This window comes from Herpailurus yagouaroundi, unplaced genomic scaffold (genome assembly GCF_014898765.1).
Source record: "Herpailurus yagouaroundi ecotype Mexico unplaced genomic scaffold, PumYag 216, whole genome shotgun sequence".
Lineage (NCBI taxonomy): Eukaryota > Metazoa > Chordata > Mammalia > Carnivora > Felidae > Herpailurus > Herpailurus yagouaroundi.
The window spans coordinates 6305251-6332613 of record NW_024412447.1 but is presented as its reverse complement, the minus strand read 5'-3'; the positions used below and the strand labels follow the sequence as shown (position 1 = coordinate 6332613).

The following is a 27363-nucleotide window of genomic DNA, read 5'->3' as shown; positions in this document are numbered from 1 at the left end:
GAGAGAGAGAGTATGTGCATGTGCGGGGAAGAGGAAAAAGAATTCCAAGCAGGCTCCTTACTGTCCGTGCACACTTCAATGCAGGGATCGATCTCACAAACCATGAGATCATGACTGGAGCTGGACACTTAACTGACTGAACCACCCAGGAGCCCTTTTTATTTTGAGAGAGAGGGAGCTTGCGTGTGCGCATGCATGCATGGCAGAGAGAGGGAGAGAGAATCCCAAGTAGGCTCCACGCTGTCCGCGCAGAGCCTGACATGGGGCTCGATCTCACAAACTGTGAGATCATGACCTGAGCCGAAATCAGGTGTTGGACGCTTAACTGATTGGGCCTCCCTGGACATTGCTAAAAATTGCTCCCTGTGGGTAATTCTGCAACCCTAAGACAATGGAAAAACTACCCAATGTAAAGAATAAACCCAAAGTTAAAGAGCATCAGCCCCTTTCTGTACAATTAGCTAATTTTTAAAACCTTATAAAACCTTTTGTTAGGGGCACCTGGGTGACTCGGTCGGTTGAGCATCTGACTCTTGACTTCCACTTGGGTCATGATCCCCTAGTGTCATTGGGTCAAGCCCTGCGTCGGGCTCTGCACTCACTGTGAGCCTGCTTAAGGTTCTCCCTCCCTCCCTCCTCCTCCCTCTCTCTCTGCCCGGCTTGTGCTCTCATAGAATTAAAATAAAGCAACTTAGAATTTAAGATTTTACCCTAAGGGGCGCCTGGGTGGCTCAGGGGCATCCGACTTTGGCTCAGGTCATAATCTCACGGTTTGTGAGTTCAAGCCCCACGTCAGGCTCTGTGCTGACAGCTCAGAGCCTGGAGCCTGCTTCAGATTCTGTGCCTCCCTCTGTCTCTGCCCCAACCCACTCACATTCTATCTCTGTCTCTCTCAAAAATAAATAAACATTAAAAAAAAAATTAAAAAAAAACAACCCTGGTTATAAAGATTTTACCCTGAAAATTAAATAGTTTAATGAAGAATTTGTCCATAGTTTTCTACTAAAAGTAGTTATAACGAAACAAAACCAAAAACACATTCAGTATTTTTATTTAACCGTTTAGCAGACAATTTACATATCTCCCCACCCTTTCCTTTAAGTTAGTGTGACAATTTTCCATAATAAACTACTTCAAGAGAAGCTTTGGTCAAGAATGGAATGAAATAGCAAAAAACAAAAAACAAAAAACCCAAATCATTGCTGCTTTTTTAAAAAAACCAACACTTTCACCAATTATATTCAAACAAAAACACACAAACAATATTTGCGCGATACGCGTCTTCAGTGTTTCCTTGCGGCTGGCTCTCCTCACCACCATGCAAACGGCGGGCCGTGTCAGCACACTTTGTCACTTTTGTCAGTTTGTCATGCTGGATGTGGGAGGCTCACTCAGCTTCACATTATCCGGAGGCCCTGGATAGAAGACTCCAAGGTCTTGAAAATGGCAGGAAGAACACCAAAGGTTACTGAGGACTGTCGGTCCTGGAGTCTTCCCCCTGACCACCCTCTCCTCCCTGACCTACCTCCAACAACCCCCCTGCCCTGTGCCCCCCAAATCTGGCCCCGCCCACCTGTGAGACATGCTCTCCCAGCACTGGGCCCCCCACTGGCCCTTTCCAGCCATGTGCTCCCCTGTCCCATGGCTCCAAGCCACAGGATCTGGAAGCGCTCCCACCTGCATGTTTCCTCCCTGTGCCACTGGCCCATAGTGATGAGGGCCAATATGTGCATGTTCTTTGCCTCCTCCTACGTCACAGGCCACGTAGCAGCCAGCCAGGTGCACAACACACAGCAGGTGCTCAAAGGCAGACGGACCAAGGGGAAACTACCCTGGGACCTCCTAGCTTAGAGGGGTCAAAGAATAAAGTGTAGAGTGTAACTGCCCAGGGAGCTAATTTCACAGCCCTGATGCCCAGGATGGAAAGTGCCGGAAGACAAAAAGGTGGGAGGGTGGGGAGAGACTTTGAGTAAGACACTTTGTTTCTCCCAAATATTCTGGAGGCTATTCCATATTATGTATTTCACCCAAGGAGCGGGGGCGGGGGGACACCGAACACGGTGGAAATGCACAGGCAGTAGCAAAACTCTGTGAACGTTAACCTGTTTTGGAGGTTAACCACTGAGAGATTAAATTGACAGGGCTGCACACAGGGGCCAGCCTCTCCTACTCCTGCTCCTCCTCTCTGGTTCCTCATCTTGTCCACCATCTCCCAATCGCCAAGCCAGAGTGTGAGGGTCCCCCTGCTTGTTCCTCAGTGTCACGATGCCCTTCCATTTGGCCTCTGAAATCTCCCTCCAATGCAGAAGTTCTGGGTCACAGCCCCTGCCACAGCTGGAGATCATCTCCTCACTGGATCACGGGACTCCCCAGCCTCTGCCCAGGCCGCCCACGCCTTACTCTCTGGTGCTTTGCTGTCTGGCTCTGGACCAGCTCCTGGGTGTCTGCAGACAAAGCCCAGCTCCCTCTCTCTGACCACGCCACAGGCCCTTCTAGTTCCATCTGGTGCTTCTGCAAGACCCACATCACAGTGCAAACCACTGGTGGTGCCTCCAACCAGAACGTGCTCTGAGCTCGGCTGGTCTGCACCTGCGGCTCCTACTTGCCCGGCGCCCCCGCGTGCCCTGAAATCCCACTGCACCTGGAGATACAGCTCAGCCCATCCCTTCCCTGCAGCGCTGGCAGTTTATGTGCCCCCCGAATTCCTCGGTGTAGAAACACGGGCACTGGCTGCTCTTCTGCAGATCCACCTAACCCCCACCCCCTCTGCCACACGAACCCCTCTCACCTCGGTGTCCTCAGTGCCTAGTACGAGGCCTGGCACCCAGCAGACACTTAGCAAACGTTTACTAGATTAATGGATTTAAACCACAAAAATGTATCTATAAAGACACTGGTGCCCAACACAGGGCCAGCTACAAAAACAGCACTGGATTTTTTCCTCCATGGATAAATGGACATCTAGAAGGATGTACCCCAAGTCACTGAGAAAGTCTGATTTTCTTCCAATGGCTTTCAAGTCTTAAGGTTTTTTTTTTGTTGTTGTTTTTTTGTTTTTTAAAGTAACCTCTACACCTGATGTAGGGGTCGAACTCACAACCCCAAGACCAAGAGTCACACGCTCCACTGACTGGGCCAGCCAGGTGCCCTGACTTTGGTTTTAAAGACGACTACAGTCTCCTGTTCTACATTTCTGATGTGCACTGGATTTGACATTTTGTTCCAAGAAATGAGAAACATTCTGGTCACAGGAAGAATTTCACACAAACAAGATTTCTTTTGAAAAGCAGAAAATACCTTGAAATCCCAAATTGTCATGGCTCCATCGATGCCAGTAGTGCAAAATTTGCGACAATCTTGTTTGTCCACTTCATAAATAGACACTTGACTGAAAAGAAGGAAAAACAAGAGAGACTGTAAGATATGTGGTGGGAGTGAGTCCCAACCTTCCTAACAGTGTAAGGGCATTTTAAGGAAATGGAATTCCCAACCGCAAAATATTAAGTTGTCCATCAAGATTAGGCTGCGGCAATCTGCCTCAGAAAACATTCAAGTGCACCTCGTTACCAGACGTCCAGAAAAGTCAAGACTGAAAAGAGAGAAACGGTAAGAAGCTGTATTAATTACAGTGACGCAGAGAAGCAGGACGAGCCAGGCACACAGCATGCAAACTGCCAGGGAGCAGAGTGTGGGCAGGACCACAGCAATGACGGAGATGGAAACAATTAAAAACAAAACAAAAACAAACTAGAGGCAGGATAAAGCATGACTGAAATCCAACTGGCTCCAAACAGAAACTCCCAAATCACCCTCCAAGACAACCAGGGCCTGTAAGCCAAGAGCTCTCCCTGCTCTCCCTGCATTTGAAACTAATCACTGCAAACATGAGCAACACTCAGACACCCTGCAGGATTCCAAGCAAGCAAAGTAGAGGAAGAGATTAATGCAGCAACTTGTCTTGGCCTAATTATCTGAAAAACTTTCAAGAAAATCAATTCCACAGCTCAGACAATATTTTTCTTTTTCCTCTGAAACGTCTAGAACATTCTGTCTGGGGAAGGAGATGGCAAAACGGTGCACACAGCCTGTTTCTGTACAGCCTGTAAGCTAAGAATAGCTTACGATTTAAATGGTGACAAAAAAATGAAGACTATTACTTCACGATGTGAAAATTATGTGGAAATTCAAACTTCTGTGTCCATAAAAGTTGTACTGAAACACATCCACGCTCATTTAGATACATACTGTCAATGCCTGCCTGTGTGCCACAACAGATGTGCATAGCTGACAGAGCCTCTATACCTTCTCAGAACCTAAAATATCTACCCTCTGGTCCCTTACAGAAAAAGTCTGCCGATCCTTTGCTTACGGGCAAAGAGGATTTAATATCTGCAAATAAAAGGAGCCTTGCCAATCTCCAAGGGTCTTTTTACTTGAAAGTCTCAAAAGATGCAATGAGTTGTTTCCTTCCTGATACATAGTCTGCAGAGAAGCTTCAGAGAAATTCATAAGAAATAGTTTTGAAACTCATTCAAGACAAAGAACCTGAAGTGTGGAGAAAAGTTCTGTTAGGCCTCCAAGTTTTTAATTTTTTTACCTTTTTTTCTTAACGTTTATTCATTTTTGAGAAACACAGTGCAAGTGGGGTTGGGGCAGAGAGAGAGAGTGAGACACAGAATCTGAAGCAGGTTCCACGCTCTGAGCTGTCAGCACAGAGCCTGATGTGGGACTCAGACTCATGAACCGTAAGATCATGACCTGAGCCGGTCGAACACTTAACCAACTGAGCCACCCATGCGCCCCTCAAGTTATTATTTTTTAAGAGAGTGCAGATATTTTCAGCCTATTTTAAGTCCAGCAGCCCTTTCCATTGAACATGATCAGAAGCACAAGGTGCATTTAATAATTCTCTCAAAGAGAAAGTCTAGACCTTTCTGTTCTTCTTCCCACCATCATCACCACAATGAAAATCTCTCAACACAAAAGGTCTAATCAAAAAGAGAGAGTTCTGTGGTACCTAACTCTGACCACAGTCATTTAAAATATCAAGAGCAAACTACACTTCTCTAGAGTTAAAACAAACAAACAAAAAATCAAACCTTTTGGATAAAACACAGTTCACATACGCCTGATGAAAACTTAAGAAACTCCTTGGTTTTACCATATGGTATCAAATAATTCTGTTTCTTTCATTAAATCATCTTCTTACTGGTGTGTGTGACTAGAAACCCACGGCTGAAATGACGGGTATAACCAGTGTTCCTGTCCTGTGCTCACTGAGAGGAGCAGGACGTTCAGGAAGGTCTCCTCTCATTCTCAGCCACGGTCTAAGAATGCCAGCCCTGGGAGGAGGCGGCTCACACAGCGGTGGCAGCAACAGGACCAGTGCAGCTCGAGGTGGGGGAGGCTGTCTCGTGCCATCTGCACTTCAAAGGACAGAATGACTCTGTCACAAGCTGAAAATAAGAGTCTGCAGTCGGGAGGCTAGAGACTTGTCCCTGCTCTTGTTCCCAAAGGAATGTCTGGGCACACAGCACACACGACTGGCACAGGGATCCAGCCAGGAAAGAAGGAGGCAGAAAGGCATCTTGGGTCACCTAAGCGCTTCTCTACAGGTGGTCGGGGCCCTGGCTGCAGGTGGCTGAGTGGCACCTACGTGATGCTATTCTGGTGCAGCGTCTCCAAGGCCGTGTTGCGGTCCTCAGTCGTGGCCCTCTTGTCCATGTTGCGGAAGCGCTCCATGGCGGACATGTTGCGCTGGATGCTCTGTTTTGGAATGTCTAGTTTGGAGACGAAGGTCAAGCAGCCACGGTCATCGTAGTTAAAGAGCATCGGGCAGCAGTCATGGCCCTGAAACAAGATATCGGTCAGGCCTACCTACCAGCCCCTCAGCAGAACAGTCACCACCACACTTAAACGCACACAGACACGCACACCACACAACACACCACACCACCCAGTCTCACAGGCCAGCTGTCCTAAAAGGCTGTGCCGGCCTGTGAGAGCACAGCAGGTCACAGAGCACGCGCTGTTCCCGTCCTGGAGAATTAAATACAGTGTACTGCGAGGGGAAATAAAGAGAAATACTCACGGCAGCTACAACGCTGTTCTCCGAGACAAATGACACACTCAGCAGGGGCAGGAACTCCGTCTTCAGAGTTGAGACCCTAAATACAAGAACAACTGTTAAACTGAGATGGAACAGACCACACAGCTTCTTTATAGACACAGAAGATGACTAAGGACCCGTTTTCACAGGCGCTTGGACAGTATAAACAAGCTCTTATGCTTAAAAGGAGCCCCATGACCTACACTTTCAGGAATCAAGAATCTCAAGCCCAACACAGCCCTGGGGTAACCTGCAGAAACAGAGGTCTTTGGCCTCTCTGGCCTGGGCCCCACCTGCTTCTGGGGCCTCCCCACTCATGACAGACTGGTCTCGGGCACGGTCCCCAGTGACCCTTATTCTTTCCCGTCTTTTGCCTTTGCTCCCACACCCTTTACACACATGCTTATCCGAAGTCCACATGGTTTCTGAAGCTCAGCTCTAATTAGATCACCTCCATGAAGCTTTCCTGGACCTTTTCACCCTGAAGTGGCTTCTCCTTTCTGGCTACCCAACACTCTTCCTGTCACTGTCACTGTCACTGTCACTGTCACTCATGACTGAACGCCTTGTGCTGCCATCCTCTCCTCGCCTGTGCTCACCCTGGGCTCCCAGAGAGTGGGCACAAACATCTGAAGAGTCTATTCTCTTTTTTCTGCCAGGCACCGGGGGAGGAGCTGGAGCCACCGATGAATATGACACTGCCTTAGCCAGCCAGGATCTCACACACAACTGGGCTGGGGCACATGTGTGTACACGTACAGATAGTGGTTATCTGCTCCAGCACCTGGCCAACAGGTCACATAGAGATGGCAGGCACACACGTTGGTTGATGAATTAGGATCTCAGAGCTTCATGTAAAAGAGAAATTTAGAAAACTTCATGTAAAAGAGAATTTACAAAACTATGTCTAAGGAGACCCCCTCCCCCCTGCCAATACCACTGGCATCGGATTAAAGTCCTAATACCTCATCTTAAGGCCTTACTGGGGCACCTTACTATATAAAACACTGGCTGTTACTACAGAAAACATTTATGTTCGAGAAGGGGAAGGGTGGAGAATGTCATCTGACTTGCAGGACTGGAAAAGCCAAATCATAAATCAATAGGAGGGCAGACAGGGGCTTGTAATAAGCACGCACTAAAAGCTTATTACACATTACAACAAACTGTACACAAATCAAATAACTGTGACATCGAAACATTACTGAATAAAAAGCAAATTGCTGTACAAAATGTACAGCATAACCCCATTTGTGTTAAAAATGAAAAGATACATTAAGTACCTAAATGTGTATAGAAACCTGGGAGACCACAACATTTAAGGTGGTGTTTTCAAAATAAGTAAGAGGCGCTTGGGTGGCTCAGTCAGTTAAGCATCCCGCTTTTGATTTTGGCTCAGGTCATGATTTCATCGTTTGTGAATTCAAGCCCTGAACTGGACTCTGCACTGACAACCACAGTGCCTGCTTGGGATTCTTTCTCTCTCTCACTCTCTGCCCCTCCCCCACTCTCTCTCTTAAAATAAAACAACTCCCCCCTCTGCCAAAACCCACAATTCAATCCACTTAGGAAAAAAATATTCTCTCTGAAATGTCACTTTGTTGTCACCATGCAGCAGAGGGAGGCAGAGTCACCTGATGTGAGCAGTTCTCAGCACACAGCAACAAGTCAGGAAATCTTTAAAGGTGGGTAACCTTTAGCTGCCAATAAAAAAGGATTCACCAGGAAAGACAAAGATTCGTAAGGGGAAGGAATTCCAATCATCATCTCTGTCCCTCCAACATGATGAGCAGATAAAAATTCCGACGTCTGACAAGGTGCCTGGTGCCCTCCCCAAGGCCGGGCAGGTGTCTCACTCACAAATGAGTCACTGTAATTCGAGTTCTTCCAGCATCTCCAGACGAACTGGCATCGGGGTTTTAAGTATTACTGGATGGAGTCCCAAATGAATGGAGTCACTGTTCCTTGACTACAGAGTAAGAACTTATCTCCTACTTAAGGCTGGGGGATGACATTTACCTGTCGTAAGGAATCCACAGTAACAGACTAAACTAACCACGTGAAGGAACTCTTAGCAGCAGCAGCAGCAGCAGGCCAGGAGGGTCCTTCAGAAGAATCACCATCACTACCTCCATTAAGAAGTGTTTCTGCAAGTGAGACCTAACTCTTTCAAATTTCCCCAAAAGGACAACCTAAACGTGTGTCTGGGACTTCAAAGGCGGCCCTGCGGTTCTGGGTCAGAGTTTTATGCTCACATCCTGAACCGGCACCCAGGGAAGAACAGCCTTGGCCAAGCTGCGGAGAGATCCCAACCCCACTCCCTAACTCCAAATAAAAGGCAAATACTCACTGTACGCTTTTTGAGGCATCGGCAACGGATACGGTGCTGTCATGGCTGACCCAGGCCAGGCGGCTCCCACTGGCAGAGAAGCTGACCCCATGCACCCAGCCACCAGTGCCACTGCCACCAAACTCTGACATCAGCTGACCAAAAGGCATCTTGCTGCCCCATGGCGTACTGGCCGGCTTTTCATCCACTTCTTTAATGTAGGCAGAAAACACTCTGTAGTTTAAGGGGCAGGAAAGAAGGACAAAGCAGGTGAAAATATGTGTATAAAGAAACAGGCCACAGGCAGCTGCCATAAGGGGTCTTAGGATGCAAAGAGATTAATCCTTGAAGAGCAAAACATGACAAAGTCACACACACAAATCTCTTAAGACAAGAATGTCGCAGGCGTAGGGGTGCAGTTCTAGAAGTAATGAACACAAAGGCCCTTCCCTCCCAGGAGTGCGGAATGCTGGGGGAGGGTCCTGCTGTCACGCCGCCCCCTCGCACATGGCAGACCCCGCTGAGCACAGCATTCCTTCCTGTCTCAACACAGTAGGCCAGGAAGCCCACACAGCCCAATGGCAGAAGAGGAAACTATTTGCTACGCTGCAATAAAGCAGTGGTATGAACCCATTTAAAGAAAGGGACACCCAAGGAGGAAGCCAAGGGAGACCAGTGAGAGAGCGGACAGGCTCCCCCTCGTGCTATCAGGAGGGCGGGCTTCACGCGGCCCTGGGCTCCCTGTCGCGTCTCTGTGGCAGGTATGGTCTGGGTTGAAGAAGGGTGCTTTCCAGCCTGCTGTCAGCAGCCTCTCTCTCGAATTCCATGAAGTTGTGTGTGAGGAGGGATAGAGAGAGGCTGGGAACCCCCCCCCCCCCAGATGCTATTTCTACTTCATAGAGCCTCTCTTCAAGAACTTCTGGACCTAGAGACTCCCTAAAATGATCTGGGATATTCCCTCCCAAATGACAATGACAGCAGCAGTTCTGGAAGAGGCAGAGCGCTAGGGAGGCAAAAGGCGCAGTGAGATTACAGGACGTGACCTCAGAATCACTGGGCTTTATTTTTTTTTTATTGAGTAGAGCTGACACACAATTTTACTTTAGTTTCAGGCGTACATCACAGTGATTCAGCTTCGCTATGCTTTATGCCCCGTTCACTGCTGGTGCAGCTGGCATCTGTCACCATACACCACTCTTGCGGCATCACTGACTATATTCCCGGTCATTCCCGTGACTCACTTTGTAACTGGAAGCCTGTACCTCCCTCTCCCCATCACCCATTGTACCCATCCCCCCACCCCCCTTCCCTCTGGCAGCCATCAGTTCGTTCTCCATTTTTATGGGACTGAGAATGAGAATCATGAGAATCACTGGGCTGTAAGTTAGCATCGCAATGGCCACTGCTTTAGCCACCGGAGACCAAGACATAGCTGGTGGTTCTCAGATGCCAACTCGAGAGTGTGACCTGAACAGACTCTTACCCACAGGACTACAAGTCAAAGCAAAGTTTATTTCTGGAAAGTAATATTAACAAAAGAATTGGTAACCTATTTTCACAATCAGATTTTTTAGACACAGCTTGATAACCCAGGTGGTATGGATCATTCAGTTTCATCTTCTACGGGAGCTAGAATGACTCTGGATAACATGTCACAGACAACAAAACTTCTGAATTCTCCTTAAGAATGTCTATGCATCTTTGCTGTTGCACTGATTCTTAAGTAGAAACAAATTTTTTTTTTTAAGAACCAATCTTTTTCCAGAGAGTGCCTTGACACCCCTGTACCCCCCATTCCACAGCCAAATTCCCACACGTATCTTTAAAAACCAACCAACCAACCAACCAACCAACCAGTCAACATGAAGTAACATTTATTTGCTTTTCTTCTAAGGGAAGAAAGCCCTCTTGATAAAGAATAACTTTAAAAAGAAATTACACCGTTTGACCTTAAAGTTCTTAGCAAAGTGGCTGTTTCTTCTAGCCTCCCACGAACAACAAATAAAAAAGCTTTAACTGAAAAGGTACAGTGCAGTAATAGCTCAGCAGTGCACTGTTCAGCTATGTTTTGTCGTTTTAGCCTCACTCTGGAATCTGCCAAGTCCCTGCCTGGGTTATCAAACAAGAAACAATACTGTGGTCTGAGGGCCACTAGATCACTGCTCCAAACATGGATGCTCTGCCTACGGTGAACTTCCGGGCCCCACTCTTACATCTCCCCACTCCCGCGCCTCCAAGTCCACTTCCCTCTACCTCGGCCATCTCTGGTGCTTGCTTTCCTAGATCACAAGCTCCACTCATCTTCGAATCCCTTGCAGTGCCTAGCACAGTACTTTGCAAAGCAAAGAAACCTTAAGAATATGTGAAAGATGGGGATGCCTGGATGGCTCAGTTGGTTAAGTTTCTGACTTCAGCTCAGGTCATGATCTCGTGGTTCGTAAGTTCAAGCCCTGCATCGGGCTCTGCAATGACAGTGCAAAAACCTCCTTGGGATTCTCTCTCTCTCTCTCTCTCTCTCTCTCTGCTCCTACCCCACTTGGGCTCTCTCTCTCTCTCAAAAATAAACAAACTTAAAAAAAATATGTGAAAGATGAACAATGAAGAGATCAATTCTGCCTACCAATTCTCATTTGTTCCCACCTGCATTTGAAATCACACGATCCTGCTGCCAGCAAAACATTGTTAGGATGCCAATCCAAGCTGAGGACTGTGGAGCGAATTGGCTTTTTAATGTGCTTGCTGACCCACCTACAAAAGGAGAAAATCCATTTCAGTTTATCCACACATCAAGCAACAGCTCCCAAAGGACCTACAAGTGCATGTCAGGTGAAACACAGGTGGCTACCAGGCCTTCCGCCAGAGACCGGAAAGGAGAGAGGGAGAAGAGCCGTAAATGGTCCTTTCCATTCTGTCTTTTACAACATTCTCATCACAGCAGCCCCTTCTGAGCCTTCCTGGCTATCATGGGATCCCCGTTAGTAATTATATTTATGGATTAACTCTGGATACGGCTCCGTGGAATTTCAGATTACATGTGACCATAACCTTTCAGATAAAAATTGCAGTTTGAATTACTTACATTTTTATGATAAATATTTAGTGACTTGTTATTTCATTTTGGGTTAAGTCTGGGTTGTAAAATAACTTCATTTCTTTTCTAAGCCTCTGTGAAGCTGCAAATTCTTTTTTTTCACAGAGGAATCACAACCAAGAAAATCACAACCTCTCAGAAGTTCTAATTCTCTAGCTCCACTCCAGGGATATTTATGTCTGAGATTTATGTCTGAGATATATTTATAACTGAGATCAGTTATTATTCCGGCTTAGCTAATTCAACTTCTCCCCCTAAACTGCTGCTTAAAAACCAATCATGTTCTGCTGTTCAAGAGCTCAAAGACTGGGGATGCCTGTGTGGTTCAGTTGGTTAAGCATCCAACTCTTTAAAAATAAACATGAAAAAAAAAAAAAATTAAAAGCATCTGACTCTTGATTTCGCTTCAGGTCATGATCTCACGGTTTGTAAGATCCAGCCCTATGTTGGGCTCCGTGCTTTCAGAGCAGAGCCTGCTTGAGCTGCTCTCTCTCTCCTCTTTCTGTCTCTTGCTCTCGTGTTCTCTTTCTCTCAAAGTAAATGAACTTAAAAAAAAAAAAAAGGAAGAGTTAAGAGACTGAATATCAAGCCAAACGCCCATCTTTGAATGCCAAATTACGTTTCCATAGAATCTGTCTTAGGAACTTATATAAAAAATTTCATTCTGAAAAACAGACATTTTGACTTGCTTATAATGAAGTTATTTTAAAGGCTTTTAGAGATTATTTTAAAATATTCACATCATTCCAATAAAATGTTGTTCTATAGCCAAGAAACGCCTCTGAACATATAGCTTGTTAAAATGACAATACCTTGCACTACAGTACAGCCCAATTTACCTATATTCGAAACTATTTTTCAATGAATAAAAATGTGAGCAATCTCTGAGACTGAAGGTTACCTAGGAAGGAAAATTTTTCTTATCTATTCATTACAGTGAGTCTTCTAAATGATTTTTGCCAGGCAACGTTTTGTTAGACTTATTTTTACATGTGCTTGAAAGAAAAATGCAAGTCTTGAATTCCTAACTGAATCGTAGCAAATTTACAGACTTTCTTTTCAAAGAATCAAAATTTCTAAGATTTCACTCAATTACAAAACATTAATATAATCCATTCCTTTCACTGTTTCAGTAGAAAGCAAACGGTAACGCTAACACAAAGAGTAATGTATACTCTGCTATTTTTAGTGCAAATACAAACACTGCCAGATTCGTACTAAATGACAATTCCATGTTGAAGGCTACTTACCACCCTTTCTGAGTGCATGCCAGATAGAGCAGAGTTGTTTTCTTATTAAAGTAAGTGGGAAGGAATAGGTAAAATAAGTTACTTAGCCATAAAATCAATCTCTGTATTTTGAGTGGCTCAGCTATAAGTAATTTATACAAAAAGTTTAAAAGCTGATCACAGTTCCAAGATTCTGGTCAATTTTTACTTCAACAGCTCAAATGAGTAAAATATTACACGAAGACACAGATTTGGTTAGCAAATAAATTAAAAAAAAAAATTCTTAGCATTTATTTTTGAGACAGAGAGAGACAGAGCACAAGCGGGGAAGGGGCAGAGAGAGAGACACACACAGAATCAGAAGCAGGCTCCAGGCTCCGAGCTGTCAGCACAGAGCCCAACGCAGGGCTTGAACCCAGGAACTACGAGATCATGATGTGAGCTGAAGTCGGATGCTTAACCGACTGAGCCACCAAGGCACTCCGGTTAGCAAATAAATTAAAAAAAAAAAAAAAAGGAGAGCACTGTCATCTGTAGGAATCATAGATATTTTGTATCTAAAAAAATCATTCCTCAGGTCATGGGAATCTCTCAAGTTTATGATTTCCCTGTTAGAGTAAGAAAACAGTTTGGACAGCACAGAATGAGGAGAGCAGCATCTTACAGTACATACTAGTTATGATTTCAGAACATAGGGCCACAGGTCTCTATCAATATGAGAAAGATGTGAGATTTGACCCAATGTGCACACAAGAAGGAAAAATCTTCAGAGGAAATGGAGATTTTCAGAGGAAAAAAAAAATCTCCAGATGAGGAAACACTGAAGTTATAGGTAAGCCTTCACCCAGGGACTCACGAAGTCACCAAGAACACAGGTGGTCCAAAGGTGTAATTCCACAGACAGAAATAAAAAATACTCAGCTGTTGCTCACCAGTCATTTTCAGACTCAAAGTAACAAACAGAAATGAGTCGTGCTCCACTTCCCACAGCAAATTTGTTCTCTAGCGGGGACCACTTGACAAAAGTTGCTGCACGATTAATTCTCAGGATCACCAGGGTTGGCTTCCAGACACCATCTTTCTGACTCCAGACATAGGCATTGCGGTCTGCCCCGCAAGTGACGATGCGGTCGCTCTTGGGAGCCCAGTCGATACCTGCAAGTGAGGCGTGGTGTCATCTGCTTTGTCTGGCCCATGATAAAAGCCATGAGACAGCCGGGGGGGGGGGGGGCCCCCTGCCATGGCAGGGCTACACGGGGGCCTGGTATCTTCCTCCCAAGCCCCGTCCTTCCCCCATCTATGGTCCTGATTGTCACCTCACACTCAAAGGCAAGGTTTCTCTGCAAAGTTCTGCAACTCAGGATCCTCTACAAGGCCAGGGAGAACAGAGCTGTTTCAGAACTGTGGGGGGTAAAAAACTAAGCAGCAGCATTTTTCCACCTGTTCACAGGTGGAAGACCTGAAGATCTTTTTCTTACCTCGTTATTAGATATTTGGCGGGGGGGGGGGAGGGGTGTTTAAAGTACCATTATTCATTCATTAACAGACCTCACTCCATGACATTAACTGAAAGTCTGCCACATCTAAGTAAAACAACATCAGAGCAAATTAAAATAATCTTCAGTAGAGGGAAAATATAAATTGTGATTCATTATACATTCTTCTGAGGGTCACTGTCATTTAAACTAACCTAAATGATACAAGTTCTGGAGAGAGTCCTTGAGTATCTCTGCATCTAAATTAGAAAGAGGTCTACATATGTATCTGAACATAAGGTTTATTTTTCATATCTGACCAAACCTTTACTTAACTGGTGGGTCTGTGAAGGATCCCAAAGTCAAGATCAGTTTGTTATATACCAAGAGTAAAATCTGCTATGATTCAATCATTTTATAGTTACTTGATGAGGTTATTTCCTATAAATATCATTCCACATTGAAGGTATTATTGGAAATGAAGGAAATATTACTAACTAATTATTATAGGCATCTCTCTAAAAATTAATCATTAACATTCTTAACAGGTATATGGAAAAAAGTAAGATGACTACAAATCAAAGTGTCCATTGGTCATAACTCACAGTGATTTCAGTTGTATGAAGAAAGAGTTCATTCATTCATTCACCTATAGGAATAGTCTGCTCAATTATTTGCACCACTGAGGGGAAAAAGGGGGGAGTGTATTCTAAGTGATGTGTATTTTGACTACAAATCTATTTATTATAGGATCGTCTTGCAACCTTATTAGAGTTAAAATTTCATTTTTAATTACAAAGGTAATACTCACATTACTATAAAACAAACACCACAAAGAGACATGCAGGAAGTCAATAAAACCCATTCTTATGTCTATACACATTTCTCCCCCAAAATGGTATTAATATTATGGCAAACATTTTTTCTGCTTTTTATAAATTAGTACTGGTTTACACATTATTTCAGAACATTGCTCTTATCATAATAATTTCCCAAACATCCCAATGTTGAATGTTTTGTTAGTTTCCAACCATTTATTAACAGATAACACTGGACTAAACATTCAGGAACATACCTTTTTGTTCTGGTTAAAATGATCTATGATAAACTCCTCAAAGTGTGATGCAAAATAGTTATTTTTATGAATGTCTTGCTTACTTTTTTTTTTTTTTAAAGCTTATTTATTTATTTTTGAGAGAGAGGGACAGAGCATGAGTCGGGGAGGGGCAGAGAGATAGGGAGACAGAATCCAAAGCAGGCTCCAGGCTCTGAGCTGACAGCACAAAGCCCGATATGGGGCTCGAACTCATGAACAGCAAGATCATGACTTGAGCCGAAGTGTAACACTTCACTGACTGAGCCACCCAGGCGCCCCGAATGTCTTTTCTAAACTTGATTATAAGCTTCCTGACAACAGGAAGCAATCTCTGAAACTACTGTGGTGGGCAGACCACAGACCTATGGAAGTCCCCTCCCTCGCGGTGTGTGCAGGACCTGTGACTTGCTTCTAATCAATGGAATGCCACAAAGGTGATACGATGTACATTTGTGGACAAGATTACATAAGGGTGTGGCAGCCCTCATGAATCTTACAGCTGCAAGGACATGAATTCTACCACCAACAATCTGAAGGAGCTTGGAAGTGGATCCTTCCCTGGTCGAGGCTCTGATGAGAACTCATCCTTGGCTGACACCCTGATTACAACTTGTGAGACCCTAAGCAGGGGTCCCAGATAAACCATGCCCAGACTCTTGACCCACGAAACTATTAGATAATATATGTGTTTTGGTTAAGCTGCTACGTTTGTAGTATTTGTTACACAGCAACAGAAAATAAATACGTCCTCTAACATCCAGAATACTGCCTTATAGTGAGAAAACTCAGGGATTTTGTGATGATTTGACAATCTAAAATTTCACTCCTTATTCCATGTGATCACCACTCTAATTAAACACATTCATGTTTTATAAGAACTCTTGAGGTGCTTAAGCATGAGGTACTCTAAGAAAAAAAAAAAAAAAAAGAATCAACAGGGGCACCTGGGTGGCTCAGTCAGTTAAGCATCTGACTCTTGATTTCAGCTCAGGTCATGATCTCACATTTTGTGAGTTGGAGCCCCACGTTGGGCTCTGCATTGACAGGGCAAAATCTGCTTGGGATTCTCTCTCTCCCTCTTTTTCTCTGCCCCTCTCTTGCTCCCAAGAACGCATGCACGCATTCTCAAAAATAAACGTTAAAAAAGAAAAAACTCAAAGAAACAAATTCCACTACTCTGGTATTGCTTTGATGTTAACCATATTCTTTTTCTCTGTAGTACTGACTGGTCTTTTTCCTTCTAGAAAGCTTCAGAAGATTTTTTTTTTTTTTCCTGTAGTTACTATCTTTCTGAGAAACTATGTTTGATCCCTGGTCTCTTGCCACAGAGTTATACTTAGATTTTTCCAACAACAGTTTTTTAAGATCTAAAAAAAGAGGTCATCTGAGCATTTGGATGAAAACAGGCCCAAGTTCAAAGGATTCCAAAAGAAGCAGGGGAGAAAAAGAAAATAAGTAAATATTTCACTTTTTTGGCTATTTCTTTGGCCTTTCACCTTAGCCCTTTCTCACTTAAATGTACTTCCCAATGATCAAATTCCAATTTAAACTATGAATGTTCTTATTTTTAGGCCATAATGCCACTGGCAGAGGGACTTAAACAAAGAAAAATAGGCCAAACCTAATAGAAATAAGGTCATGGGAAAGCAACAGCAACAAAAATAGAAATTACACATTATGTCTTTTGTGCTGGTTCAGTAGTCCAGTCAGTTGGCCCCTGCTGCTCACTAGCACCATATACAAATCACTTAAAAGCAAGAAAGGATGGTTACGAGTTTTTGCTGGGAAACGAATATAAAGGGTGCAGAAGGTCAAAACACGCTGTTTCTCTCTGGGAAGAGGGTATCTTCAAGCCAGTCAGTATGTTGGAAGATTAGAGGCAAAATTCCAGGGTCATGATTAGAAAAAAAAAATCACTACCAGTCGCTTTGCTGCCCACTTAAAAAGTAAATGTCATTGACAGGAGAAGGAAAATCTAAGACTTCATGAGAAATTTGTAATTGAAAGGTTATGGAGATTAAGTTTTGGTGTGCTTGACCAAAGTGTTCAAAGCAAGAGGTTGAATCAACTCAGCCAGGAAATAGATAAAGAAAAAATTATAGGAGTAAAGGCCAAGGAACAAGAGTTGTTTCTGAACATAACAGTGAGTATGTTCTTTTAAAAATAGCCAGATATTGGGGTGCCTGGGTGGCTCAGTCGGTTAAGCACCTGACTTCGGCCCAGGTCATGATCTCACAGTTTGTGGGTTTGAGCCCCACATCGGGCTCTGTGCTGACAGGTCGGAGCCTGGAGTCTGCTTCGGATTCTGTGTCTCCCACTCACTCTGCCCCTCCCTGACTCATGCTCTCTCTCTCAAAAAGAAATCAAAACTGGGGCGCCTGGGTGGCTCAGCCGGTTAAGCGTCCGACTTTGGTTCAGGTCATGATCTCACAGTTCGTGAGTTCGAACCCTGCGTCGGGCTCTGTGCTGACAGCTCAGAGCCTGGAGCCTGCTTCACATTCTGTGTCTCCCTCTCTCTCTTCCCCTTCCCTGCTCATGCTGTGTCTCTCTCTGTCTCAAAAATAAATAAACATTAAAAAAAATTAAAAAAAAAAACACATTAAAAGTATTTAAAAAATAAATAAATAAAAATGGCCAGGTATCACTTCATAACAAAGCAATTCATGCTCTTGAAATATGATATCAGGTTTTGGGTCACTGAATTCTGAAAACCATTATAGAAATTCTCCATTTTTCTCTCTTACTCTTTTTCCTTCCTTATTTGACAGTTCCTTAATGAAACTCTGCACTGCCCTGCTTGCCACCATTAGCCATCTATTCATGAATAGTTTTTGTCAAAGATGAAAACTAACGTACATCCAGGAATCTGCCTCAGAGGCAATGCTTTAAGATTCAGTCTTCTACAAACCCACAAGAAAAAGATAAAAACTCAATGGAAAAATGGTCAGGAGTAATGGACGGCGGTAAAGTATGAGAAGTAAACCCAGATAGCTAACAAACTTCTGAAAATATGCTCAACCTTTCCATCAATCAGGGAAATGTAACTTCTAGAGACACCACCCTTTCACTCATCAGACAGCCTGACCGTATCCAGTATGTGTGGGATGCAGGAGAGTAAGCACTCCCCTATAGGGCTGTGGGGGTGAAGGCACCATGACCAGCCTGGCAAAGGTGAGGATGTACGAGTCTTCAATAAACATTCACATGTGTACAAAGAGATCTGCACAGGGCTGCTCGATTTAGCACCTTAATATAAGGAAAACTGGAAACAACCTAAATGTCCTTCAGTGGAGAGAACAGTAAATAAATGAGGTATGAAATGTTAAACAGCAGTTAAAAGGAATAAACTTGATGAACACAGAGATCAGGAACGACATGAGATGCAAAAGCAAGCTGCAGGAGATGTGCAACATGATGCCATTTGTGTAGCATTGAAAATACTAGCCAATAGTACTAAATTTGTATTGCTTACAAATATGTGTCTATGTATGTAAAAGTATTAAAAATGAACTGGGACAATGTCATACCGAATTACGGACTGCTTCTGGGGAATGGGAATAGGATAGGACTGGCAGATGAAAGGGGACTGTACCATTATCTTGAATGCCACTCCTGATTATTAAACCTTTGTCTCCTCAGTTTTCTGGCCCAGGAAAAAAGAGACATAGTTGTTAATTCTAAGCGGTGGCAATGTGGGTGTTATATTGCTCTTTGTCCTTTTCAGTATTTTGGAAGGTCTTCCTCCCCGCCACAAACAACATACAGAAAGCTTCTGGAAGACACTGCGGCCCCTCAGCACTTGGGGACACAGTGTGGCTTATGTTTTCTGCTAATGGGCCATCTAATTTTCCTTTCACATTTCATCACCTAATCTAAGCTCTTCAGTCCTCAGAGAAGGATCAGTGTTTTCCCTAACACTAGTAGAGTGCTGTGAACCAGCTGGGCTAAAAGAAGCACTTAAAAACGGATACCATTATTATGATGTTTTGTCAAATTTTCTAAAGAAAATTCCATAAATGTTGCACAGCTTTAAATACTATGGTAGACTTACTTTATCAGGCTCTTCATTTAAATGGAAAAGCACTAGAGATGCCTGGGTGGCTCAGTTGGTTGAGCGTCTGACTTCGGCTCAGGTCATGATCTCATGGGTTTGTCAGTTCGAGCCCCACGTTGGGCTCTGTGCTGACAGCTTAGAGCCTGGCACCTGCTTCAGATTCTGTGTCTCCCACTCTGCCCCTCCCCAGCTTGCACTCTGTCTCTTGCTCTCTCTCAAAAATTAAATAAACATTAAAAAAAATTTTAAATGGAAAAGCACTCAATTTGCAAGTCTCACACTAAGCTCACAGATGTCTCTCTTACCTGTGATGTGTCCATTGTGCTCCTTGAGTTCATGAGCCTTCACCCACTGGCTCCCGTTCTTCTTATAGATGTGGACTTCGTGATTGTTGGGGCTAAGAGCAATCTCTGGAGGAAAAAAGTCAAGAGTTAACTTGAAATTGTGACCAAAAAAGAGGTATGTTACACTTGGCTTTTTTTTTTTTTTTTAAGATTTTTATTTTTTTTAAGTAATCTCTACACCCAACATAGGGCTTGAACTCCCAACTGCAAGATCAAAAGTCACATGATCACCAACTAAGCCAGCTCTGCTTTGGGTAAGCTCAAGCCCCGCTTTGGGTAAGCCTTGCTTCTGAACCCCCCACCCCACCCTGCCCCCCAGGCCCCTCACTCACTTGCGCCCTCTCTCTAAAAAAAAAAAAAAAAGTTTCCTAATATTCACCCCTGAAAAATTCCTTTTATTACTTTTACCTCTACTTGGATCCCATATTTTAAAATGTTTTGTAGAGGAATGCCTGGGTGGCTCAGTCAGTTAAGCATCTGATTTCAGCTCAGTTCATGATCTCATGGTGAGTTCGAGCCCCCCCCCCGGCTCTGCTCTGGGCTCTGTGCTGACAGCTCTGAGCCTGGAGCCTGCTTCAGATTCTGTGTCTCCCTCTCTCTCTGCCCCTCCCCTACTCATGTTCTCTCCCTCAAAAATAAATATTAAAAAAAATGTTTTCTAGAAAAACTAAATTTAAAAATTCATCTTATCAGAGATATCTGCAACTGTTAAGTAAAGATTCTAACCAGTAAGAACAATGTTATCGTACTGGCTGATATAATATTAGCCCACAGTAAAGATATTTGACATTTTAGTTCACTTGTCCACCATTATTAGCAATAAATATTTACTTTCTGTTAGAATTTCCAAAACACTGAAAATGGTTCCTAGGTTCTTACTGCTATCATGAACCCAGGTTGGAAACATCAGTTTATCAAAAAAACTTGACTCTGCTCATAAAATACATCAAAGCTTTCCTTTACAATAAAGCCAATATGAATCACAAAATAAAATTCTATTTTCAAGAGAAATCTCTTGGACCAATTTGAAATATAAAGAATGTAATATTTATGACAGATTACTTTTGAACTTATATTGATTTTTCCCCCTTTCTAGTTCATTCATTAAAAAAAACCCCAAAACACTAATTTCTCAAAATTAAAATTAGGATCTATGACTCAAACTTTAGATCAATTATTTACTAGTTCCCGCTTCTATTATATTACCTTTCCTTCCCTCCTTAGGAAAGGTGTATCTGTTTTACAGATGAAACTGTGGAACCAGATAAATATCTAGCTCTAAAATCGTAAGACTTCAAGTACTTCTAGAAACCAATTATATGTATTTCTCTAAATTTCTAAGATGCTCATAGGTATTTCAAAAGTCAAATCTAAATCTGAAAAACATTACAAATTTCAAACTACAATAAGATAAGTTTGACTTTAAGTTTATCAAGTAGTTTAAATAAGGACAATCATAACTTTCTTTTTTTTAAATGTTCATTTTGAGAGAGAGAGGGAGGGAGAGAGAGAACGAGTGGGGTAGGGGCAGAGACAGAGGCGAAGGAGAAACAATTACAAGCAGGCTCTGCATTGTCAGCACAGAGCCCAATGTGGGGCTTGAACTCGACCTGAGCTAAAATCAAGAGTTGGACGCTTAACCGACTGAGCCACCCAGGTGCCTTGAGGACAATCATAAGTTTCTATTAAAAATAACTGGAGGGGCACCTGGGTGGCTCAGTTGGTTAAATGTCTTGACTTCAGCTTAGGTCATGATCTCACAGTTCATGGGTTCGAGCCCAGCATCGGGCAGAGCCTGCCTGGGATTCTCACTCCTTCCTCTGTCTCTGCCCCTCCCCAACTTGTGCTTTCTCTGTCTCAAAAATAAATAAACTTTAAAAAAAACTCTTTAAAAAAAAATAAAAGTAACTGGAAAGACTCCAAAAACCCATTTTTACATGGGAAAGGGGAGACAGAAGACATAGGAAACTCAGCTATAAAGATCTGTGAGATGATCACAAACCAGAAGCTCTAGATTCACCATCGTATCATGTTACAGACTGAATTAAAAAAAATTTTTTTTAATTTTTTTCTTAATATTTATTTATTTTGAGTGATTGAAAGTAGTCCCTATCAAAATCTCAGCTGCCTTCTTTACAGAAATTAATAAGCTGATCCTCAAATTCATACAGAAATGCATGGGACTAGAAGAGCGAAAAGAATCTTGAGAAAGAAGTACAAAGTTGGAACTCACACTTACCAATTTCAAAACTTACTATAAAGCTACAGTAATCAAGACAGTGTCCTTGACATTAGGATAAACATAAAGATCAATGAAACAGAACTGAGAGCCCAATAAACCTTCACATTTACAGTCAACTGATTATCGACAAAGGTACCAAGACAAATCAGCAGGGAGAGAACAGTCTTCAACAAATGGCGCTGGGACAACTGGATATCCACAGGCAAAAGATGAAGTTGGGCCCCTATTTCATGCCTTATACAAAAATTAGCTCGAAATGAATGCAAGATGTAAATATAAGAACTAAAGCTATGACTCTAAAAAGGAAACATACATTTTTGTGACTTTGAATTAACTGGTTTCTTAAATACAACAGCAAATGCATACGCAATGAAAGAAAAATGAGATAATTTGGACTTTTTCAGAATTAAAAACTTTGGTGCTTCAAAGGAATCAAGAAAGAGAAAAGACAACCCACAGAATGGGAGATATTTGTAAAGTATCTCATATGGGACTTGTATCAAGAGTATACAAAGAACTCTTACAACTCAATAATAAAAAGGCCAATAACCCAATTTGAAAAACAGTCAAAGGATCTGAACATTTCTCCGAAGAAAATACATAAATAGCCAATAGCATGTGAAAAGATGCTCAACATCACTGGTCATCAGGGAAATGCAAATCTAAACTACAGTAAGATACTACTTTATACCTACTAGGATATAGTGGGAACAGGGCCATAATGAAAAAGACAAGACAATAACAAGTGTTGACAAGGATGCAGAGAAACCTGAACCTTCATCTACTAGTGAGAATGTAAAATGGTGTGGCCACTTTGGAAAATAGTCTGGCAACTTCCCAAAATGCTCAACACAGTTACCATATACGACCCAGAAATTCAGCTCCTAGGTATACCCTCAAGGGAATTGAAAACATAAGTCCACAGGGGCACCTGGGTGGCTCGGTTGGCTGAGTGTCCAACTTTGGCTCAGGTCATGATCTCGCAGTTTGTGGGGTCAAGCCCTACATCAGGCTCTGTGCTGTCAGCTCAGAGCCTGGAGCCTGCTTCAGATTCTGTGTCTCCCTCTCTCTCTGACCCTCCTCCATTCACTGTCTCTCTCAAAATGAAAACATTAAAAAAAAGTTTTAAAGAAAACATGTCCACATAAAAACTGGTAAGTGAATGTTCATAGCAGCATTATTCAAATAGCGAAAAAGTGGAAACAACTAAAATGTCCACCAACTGATGAATAAACTATAGGTCTATACAATATTATTCAGCCATAAAAAGGAATGAAGTACTCCTACTTGGTACAACATGGATAAACCTTGAAAACATTATGGTCAGTGAAAGAAGCTACATGCAAAAAGCCTCATATTATAGGATTCCACCCATACAAAACGTCCAGAACATGCAAATCTATGGAGACAGAGTGGATCAGTAGTTGTTAAGACTGTAAGTTTTGAGGAGAACTGGGAGTAACTGTTAATGGGTATAGAGTTTCTCTTTGGAGTGATAGAAAATATTGTGAAACTAGATAGTGGTATTATTGAATAACTCTATGAATACAGTACTAAAAACCACTGACCTGATCCCTTAAAAAGGGTGAATTTTATGAATATGAATTATATTTCAATAAAGCTTTATTTAAAAAAAGGTAGCTACAGAATATAACTTAATTTAAAAATAGCTCATGAAGGGGTGCCTGGGTGGCACAGTTGGTTAAGCACCCAACTCTTGATCTCGACTCAGGTCATGACCTCACAATTTGTGGGTTCAAGCCCCACATCAGGCTCTGCGCTGATAGTGCAGGGCCTGCTTGGGATTTTGTCTCCTCTCTCTGCCCCTCCCTGGCTTGTGTGTGTGCACGCTCTCTCTCTCTCTCAAAATAAATAAATAAATTAAAAAAAAATTCATGGGCACACTACTATACTTCTGTCTCTGTTTTTAGGGTTTTTTTTTTTTTTTTTGCCTCTTTCATACTGTCACTTCGCTTGCTGTAGTGTCCCTACTTCTAAGAGGGTTCTCCATCCCTTTCTAGTTGCTTACAGCTAGAAAAATAGAAACTCAAGTTTATTACAAATAATACGGTAAATACTAGCTAATACCACTCTTAGTCCATCAGGAGTAAACTATGTTTCTGTAATAGCTTTTATTTAGGTCCTAGTATTTGGACTAAATATTGGATGAGTGTGGTGATATTATACAACCATTCCAGACACTGGGTTCTTAGGGCCTCAGATATAAACCATCCTCCAGCTGGTACTGGACAAGGAGCCAGAAGGCTTGGATGTTAGCAATGGCTCTGACATTAACCGCTGGAAAGTCCTTCCAACACTCTGGACCTCAGTTTCTCTCTATATAAACCAAATGACTGACCTAGTTTCCTTCTGAATCCATGCCCTTTTCACATGTGACACTGAAATATGTGATCCCTAAAAAAGTGCCTACATATAAAAATATTAAAAGCACCAAAATAAAGGAGTAAAGTTAATAGCATACTTACGGGTACGATCCCTATTCCAGGCATGGCAGGTGATTGGCTCTAGTAAAAACTGATGCAGGGACATTATTCTTAGTGTTTTCAAAGGATAGGAAGCTGTAATAAGCAACAGAAAAAAGCATTTAAAATGGCAGGCAATACATATTTCAGTTGTCGGGGGATCCCAAAATATTTGAGGATAAATAAAACATTATTGTCCCATTAGAAAAGAAGCAATCTCAATATCAAAACTTAATCATTTAAATACAACAAATACTGTAACCACCAATGTATACTTTATTCTGTCAAGGGTCATCAAGGGACCCTAAAACCACGAGTTAAAAATTGTTGGGGAACAGGATATTCACACAGTCTCAAATTATCATCCCACAAAATACTTACTAATTTTTAAGAGAAAAACATGCCTTAACAATAAAAAAAATCTGGTAATTGGGGCGCCTGGGTGGCTCAGTCGGTTAAGCATCCGACTTCCGCTCAGGTCACAATCTCACAGTTCGCGAGTTCGAACTGGGTGTGAAGCAGGCTGTTCTGGATTAAAAGAGCTATGAAGATCAAACTCGACAAATGAAACTTGATTATAATCTACAAACATATTTAAGTTTATTTATTTATTTTGAGAGGGACAAAGACCGTGGGGGGAAGGCGCAGAGAGAGAGAGGGAGACAGTGAATCCCAAGCAGGAGCCCTCCGCACTGTCAGCAGGAGCTCCATGCAGTGCTAGAACTCACGAACCATGAGATCATGACCTGAGCCAAAATCAAGAGTCGTCACTTAACCGACTGAGCCACTCAGGTGCCCCGACTGTAATCTATATTTTTAAAACAGCCATAAAAGACATATTTAGTCTAATAAGGAAAACATGAATATTATTCTATGTTACATAACAATATGCAGTTATTTCCAATTTCTTAACTATGATAACTGCCATTAGGAGCATGTTCCAACTCTTAGGAGATAAAGAATGAAGTATTTGGGGATGAAGTGTCACAAGGTCTTCTGTGATTTACTTTCAATGGCTCAGGACAAGTAGACATATAAAGAGCAAACGTGGCAAAATGTTAACAACTGGTGAATCTACACAAAGGGTGTATTACACAGGTATTTGTCACACTGCTTTTTTACTGAAAATGAAAAGCAGGAATCTGTGTGACGCATCATTAAGTTAAAAATCAAATAAAATTCTCTACTTCATAGACACCCAAATCTAGATCCACCAAAGAGGCAACCATTATCTGAAATAGAATTTTTTTTTAAAGCAGCCAGATCCTTCTCCCCTTTATCACTTCTAAGAAGCACTCACACAACACTCTGAAGTTGCAATACACTTCTGTACAAGTCTGATCACCTAGGGTGGAGGCTAAAATGTAAGAATTCTGATGCAAATAGGAAATGAATGGAAAGGAAAGCAGAAGGTTAGGAAGTGAACAATGAAAGTTCAGCAGACAAAGCAGAAATCAATCTCAGTGGAAAGCAGAAAAAATGTCTGTTAATTGTTGTAAAGGAATCCAAAGGTCAAAAACAGATTAAACACACCCTTAAATAAAACATCTGATATCTTGAACTCACAGAGAAATGTCAGTGTTTCACATTCTATTCTAAAGTGAAGACATTTAGGTCACTGACTTTACTCTTACATGTCCTAGAAAGCAAACTGCAAATCACAAATAAAGAAAAAGCCTCTAAATGGAAATTAAAAAAAAATGTTTTAGATGAATTCATATGAGGCTGCTTAATGTGTTTTTTAAAACATAAACTTCCAGATGCTCACCGCATGATTCTCTCTCTCTCTATTCTGGTATCAGATGCTTACCCATCACCACAGGTTTAACTCACAGTTACTCACAATAACATATCATGTCACAAATATCTCCTTAATTAAAAACAATTTAGTTCAAAGGGCATATTTTATAGGCTTATTTGTTAAACAAAATTGGCCTACAAATAATAATTCAACGTGAGTATCTACATGCATTAAAAGCACATATTTCATGTATAGTTAAAAAAAGAACAGCTGCAAAGACTTTCTCATTCTTCAACTCACCCAACGTGGGGCTCGAACTTAAAACCCCGAGATCAAGTGTTGCATGCTGCACTGACTGAGCCAGCCAGGTGCCCCTCAACTCAGTTTTTTAAGCAAAGTAGCAAAAAGAGGTAAACATTTACATAACAACATAATTACTTCTAAAATCACATTTCTAAATTTGTCATATCATTCAAGTTCCATATTTGGACATACTTCAGTTATAATCATGTGGGTAATTTAAGTCTGTAGGGTAAGACAATACTCTTGTTACATTTATAAGACACCCAGTAAACAGTCTGTATTCATCAAAATTAGTGAATGCAGGAGAATAATAGCTTGAATTTTGTTTTTTTGTTTTTTAAAAAAAAAAATTTTTTTTTTTAACATTTATTTATTTTTGAGACAGAGAGAGACAGAGCATGAGCAGGGGAAGGTCAAAGAGGGAGACACAGAATCCGAAACAGGCTCCAGGCTCTGAGCTGTCAGCCCAAAGCCTGATACGGGGCTCTAACTCACGGACCACGAGACCATGACCTGAGCCGAAGTCGGATGCCCAACCGACTGAGCCACCCAGGCACCCCAATAGCTTGAATTTTGTACCAAGATAAAGATACCTTCTGTCATAGGCTGATGATTCTAATTCTAAACTGTTATTAATATTTAAGTGAGATCTGAAAACGTAAGAACAAAAAAAGGTGGTGATGTTAAATTTAACATGCTTCTATTGAAAATCTTTTATTATACAGCACTGAGAGAAACAACGATTTATAACAATTCATAGCATAATTCCAGGCACTCCCCTACAACACACCTCCTTTCTTTACCTATCGCTTTGAGTACAAAGTCATCCTAATGTTTGGTTGCCAGGTCCAAGGGGACCCGGGTTTG

At 42.2% G+C, this 27363-nt stretch overlaps 1 protein-coding gene across 1 annotated transcript in view; it reads right to left on the bottom strand.

The window, feature by feature from the left end:
• Window positions 1-1035: 1035 nt before the first annotated feature.
• ARPC1A (actin related protein 2/3 complex subunit 1A) overlaps window positions 1036-27363 on the bottom strand; it is a 28350-nt gene continuing 2022 nt past the window's right edge. The window contains exons 2-10 of the mRNA XM_040455903.1: window positions 24456-24548; window positions 19689-19793; window positions 13691-13913; window positions 11079-11186; window positions 8460-8672; window positions 6092-6167; window positions 5657-5850; window positions 3298-3388; window positions 1036-1436 (exon numbers count right to left, since the gene is read on the bottom strand). Of these exons, the coding sequence (XP_040311837.1) occupies window positions 1398-1436; window positions 3298-3388; window positions 5657-5850; window positions 6092-6167; window positions 8460-8672; window positions 11079-11186; window positions 13691-13913; window positions 19689-19793; window positions 24456-24519 (1113 nt within the window). The 5' untranslated portion in view covers window positions 24520-24548 and the 3' untranslated portion in view covers window positions 1036-1397. The remainder of the gene's footprint in view (window positions 1437-3297; window positions 3389-5656; window positions 5851-6091; window positions 6168-8459; window positions 8673-11078; window positions 11187-13690; window positions 13914-19688; window positions 19794-24455; window positions 24549-27363) is intronic.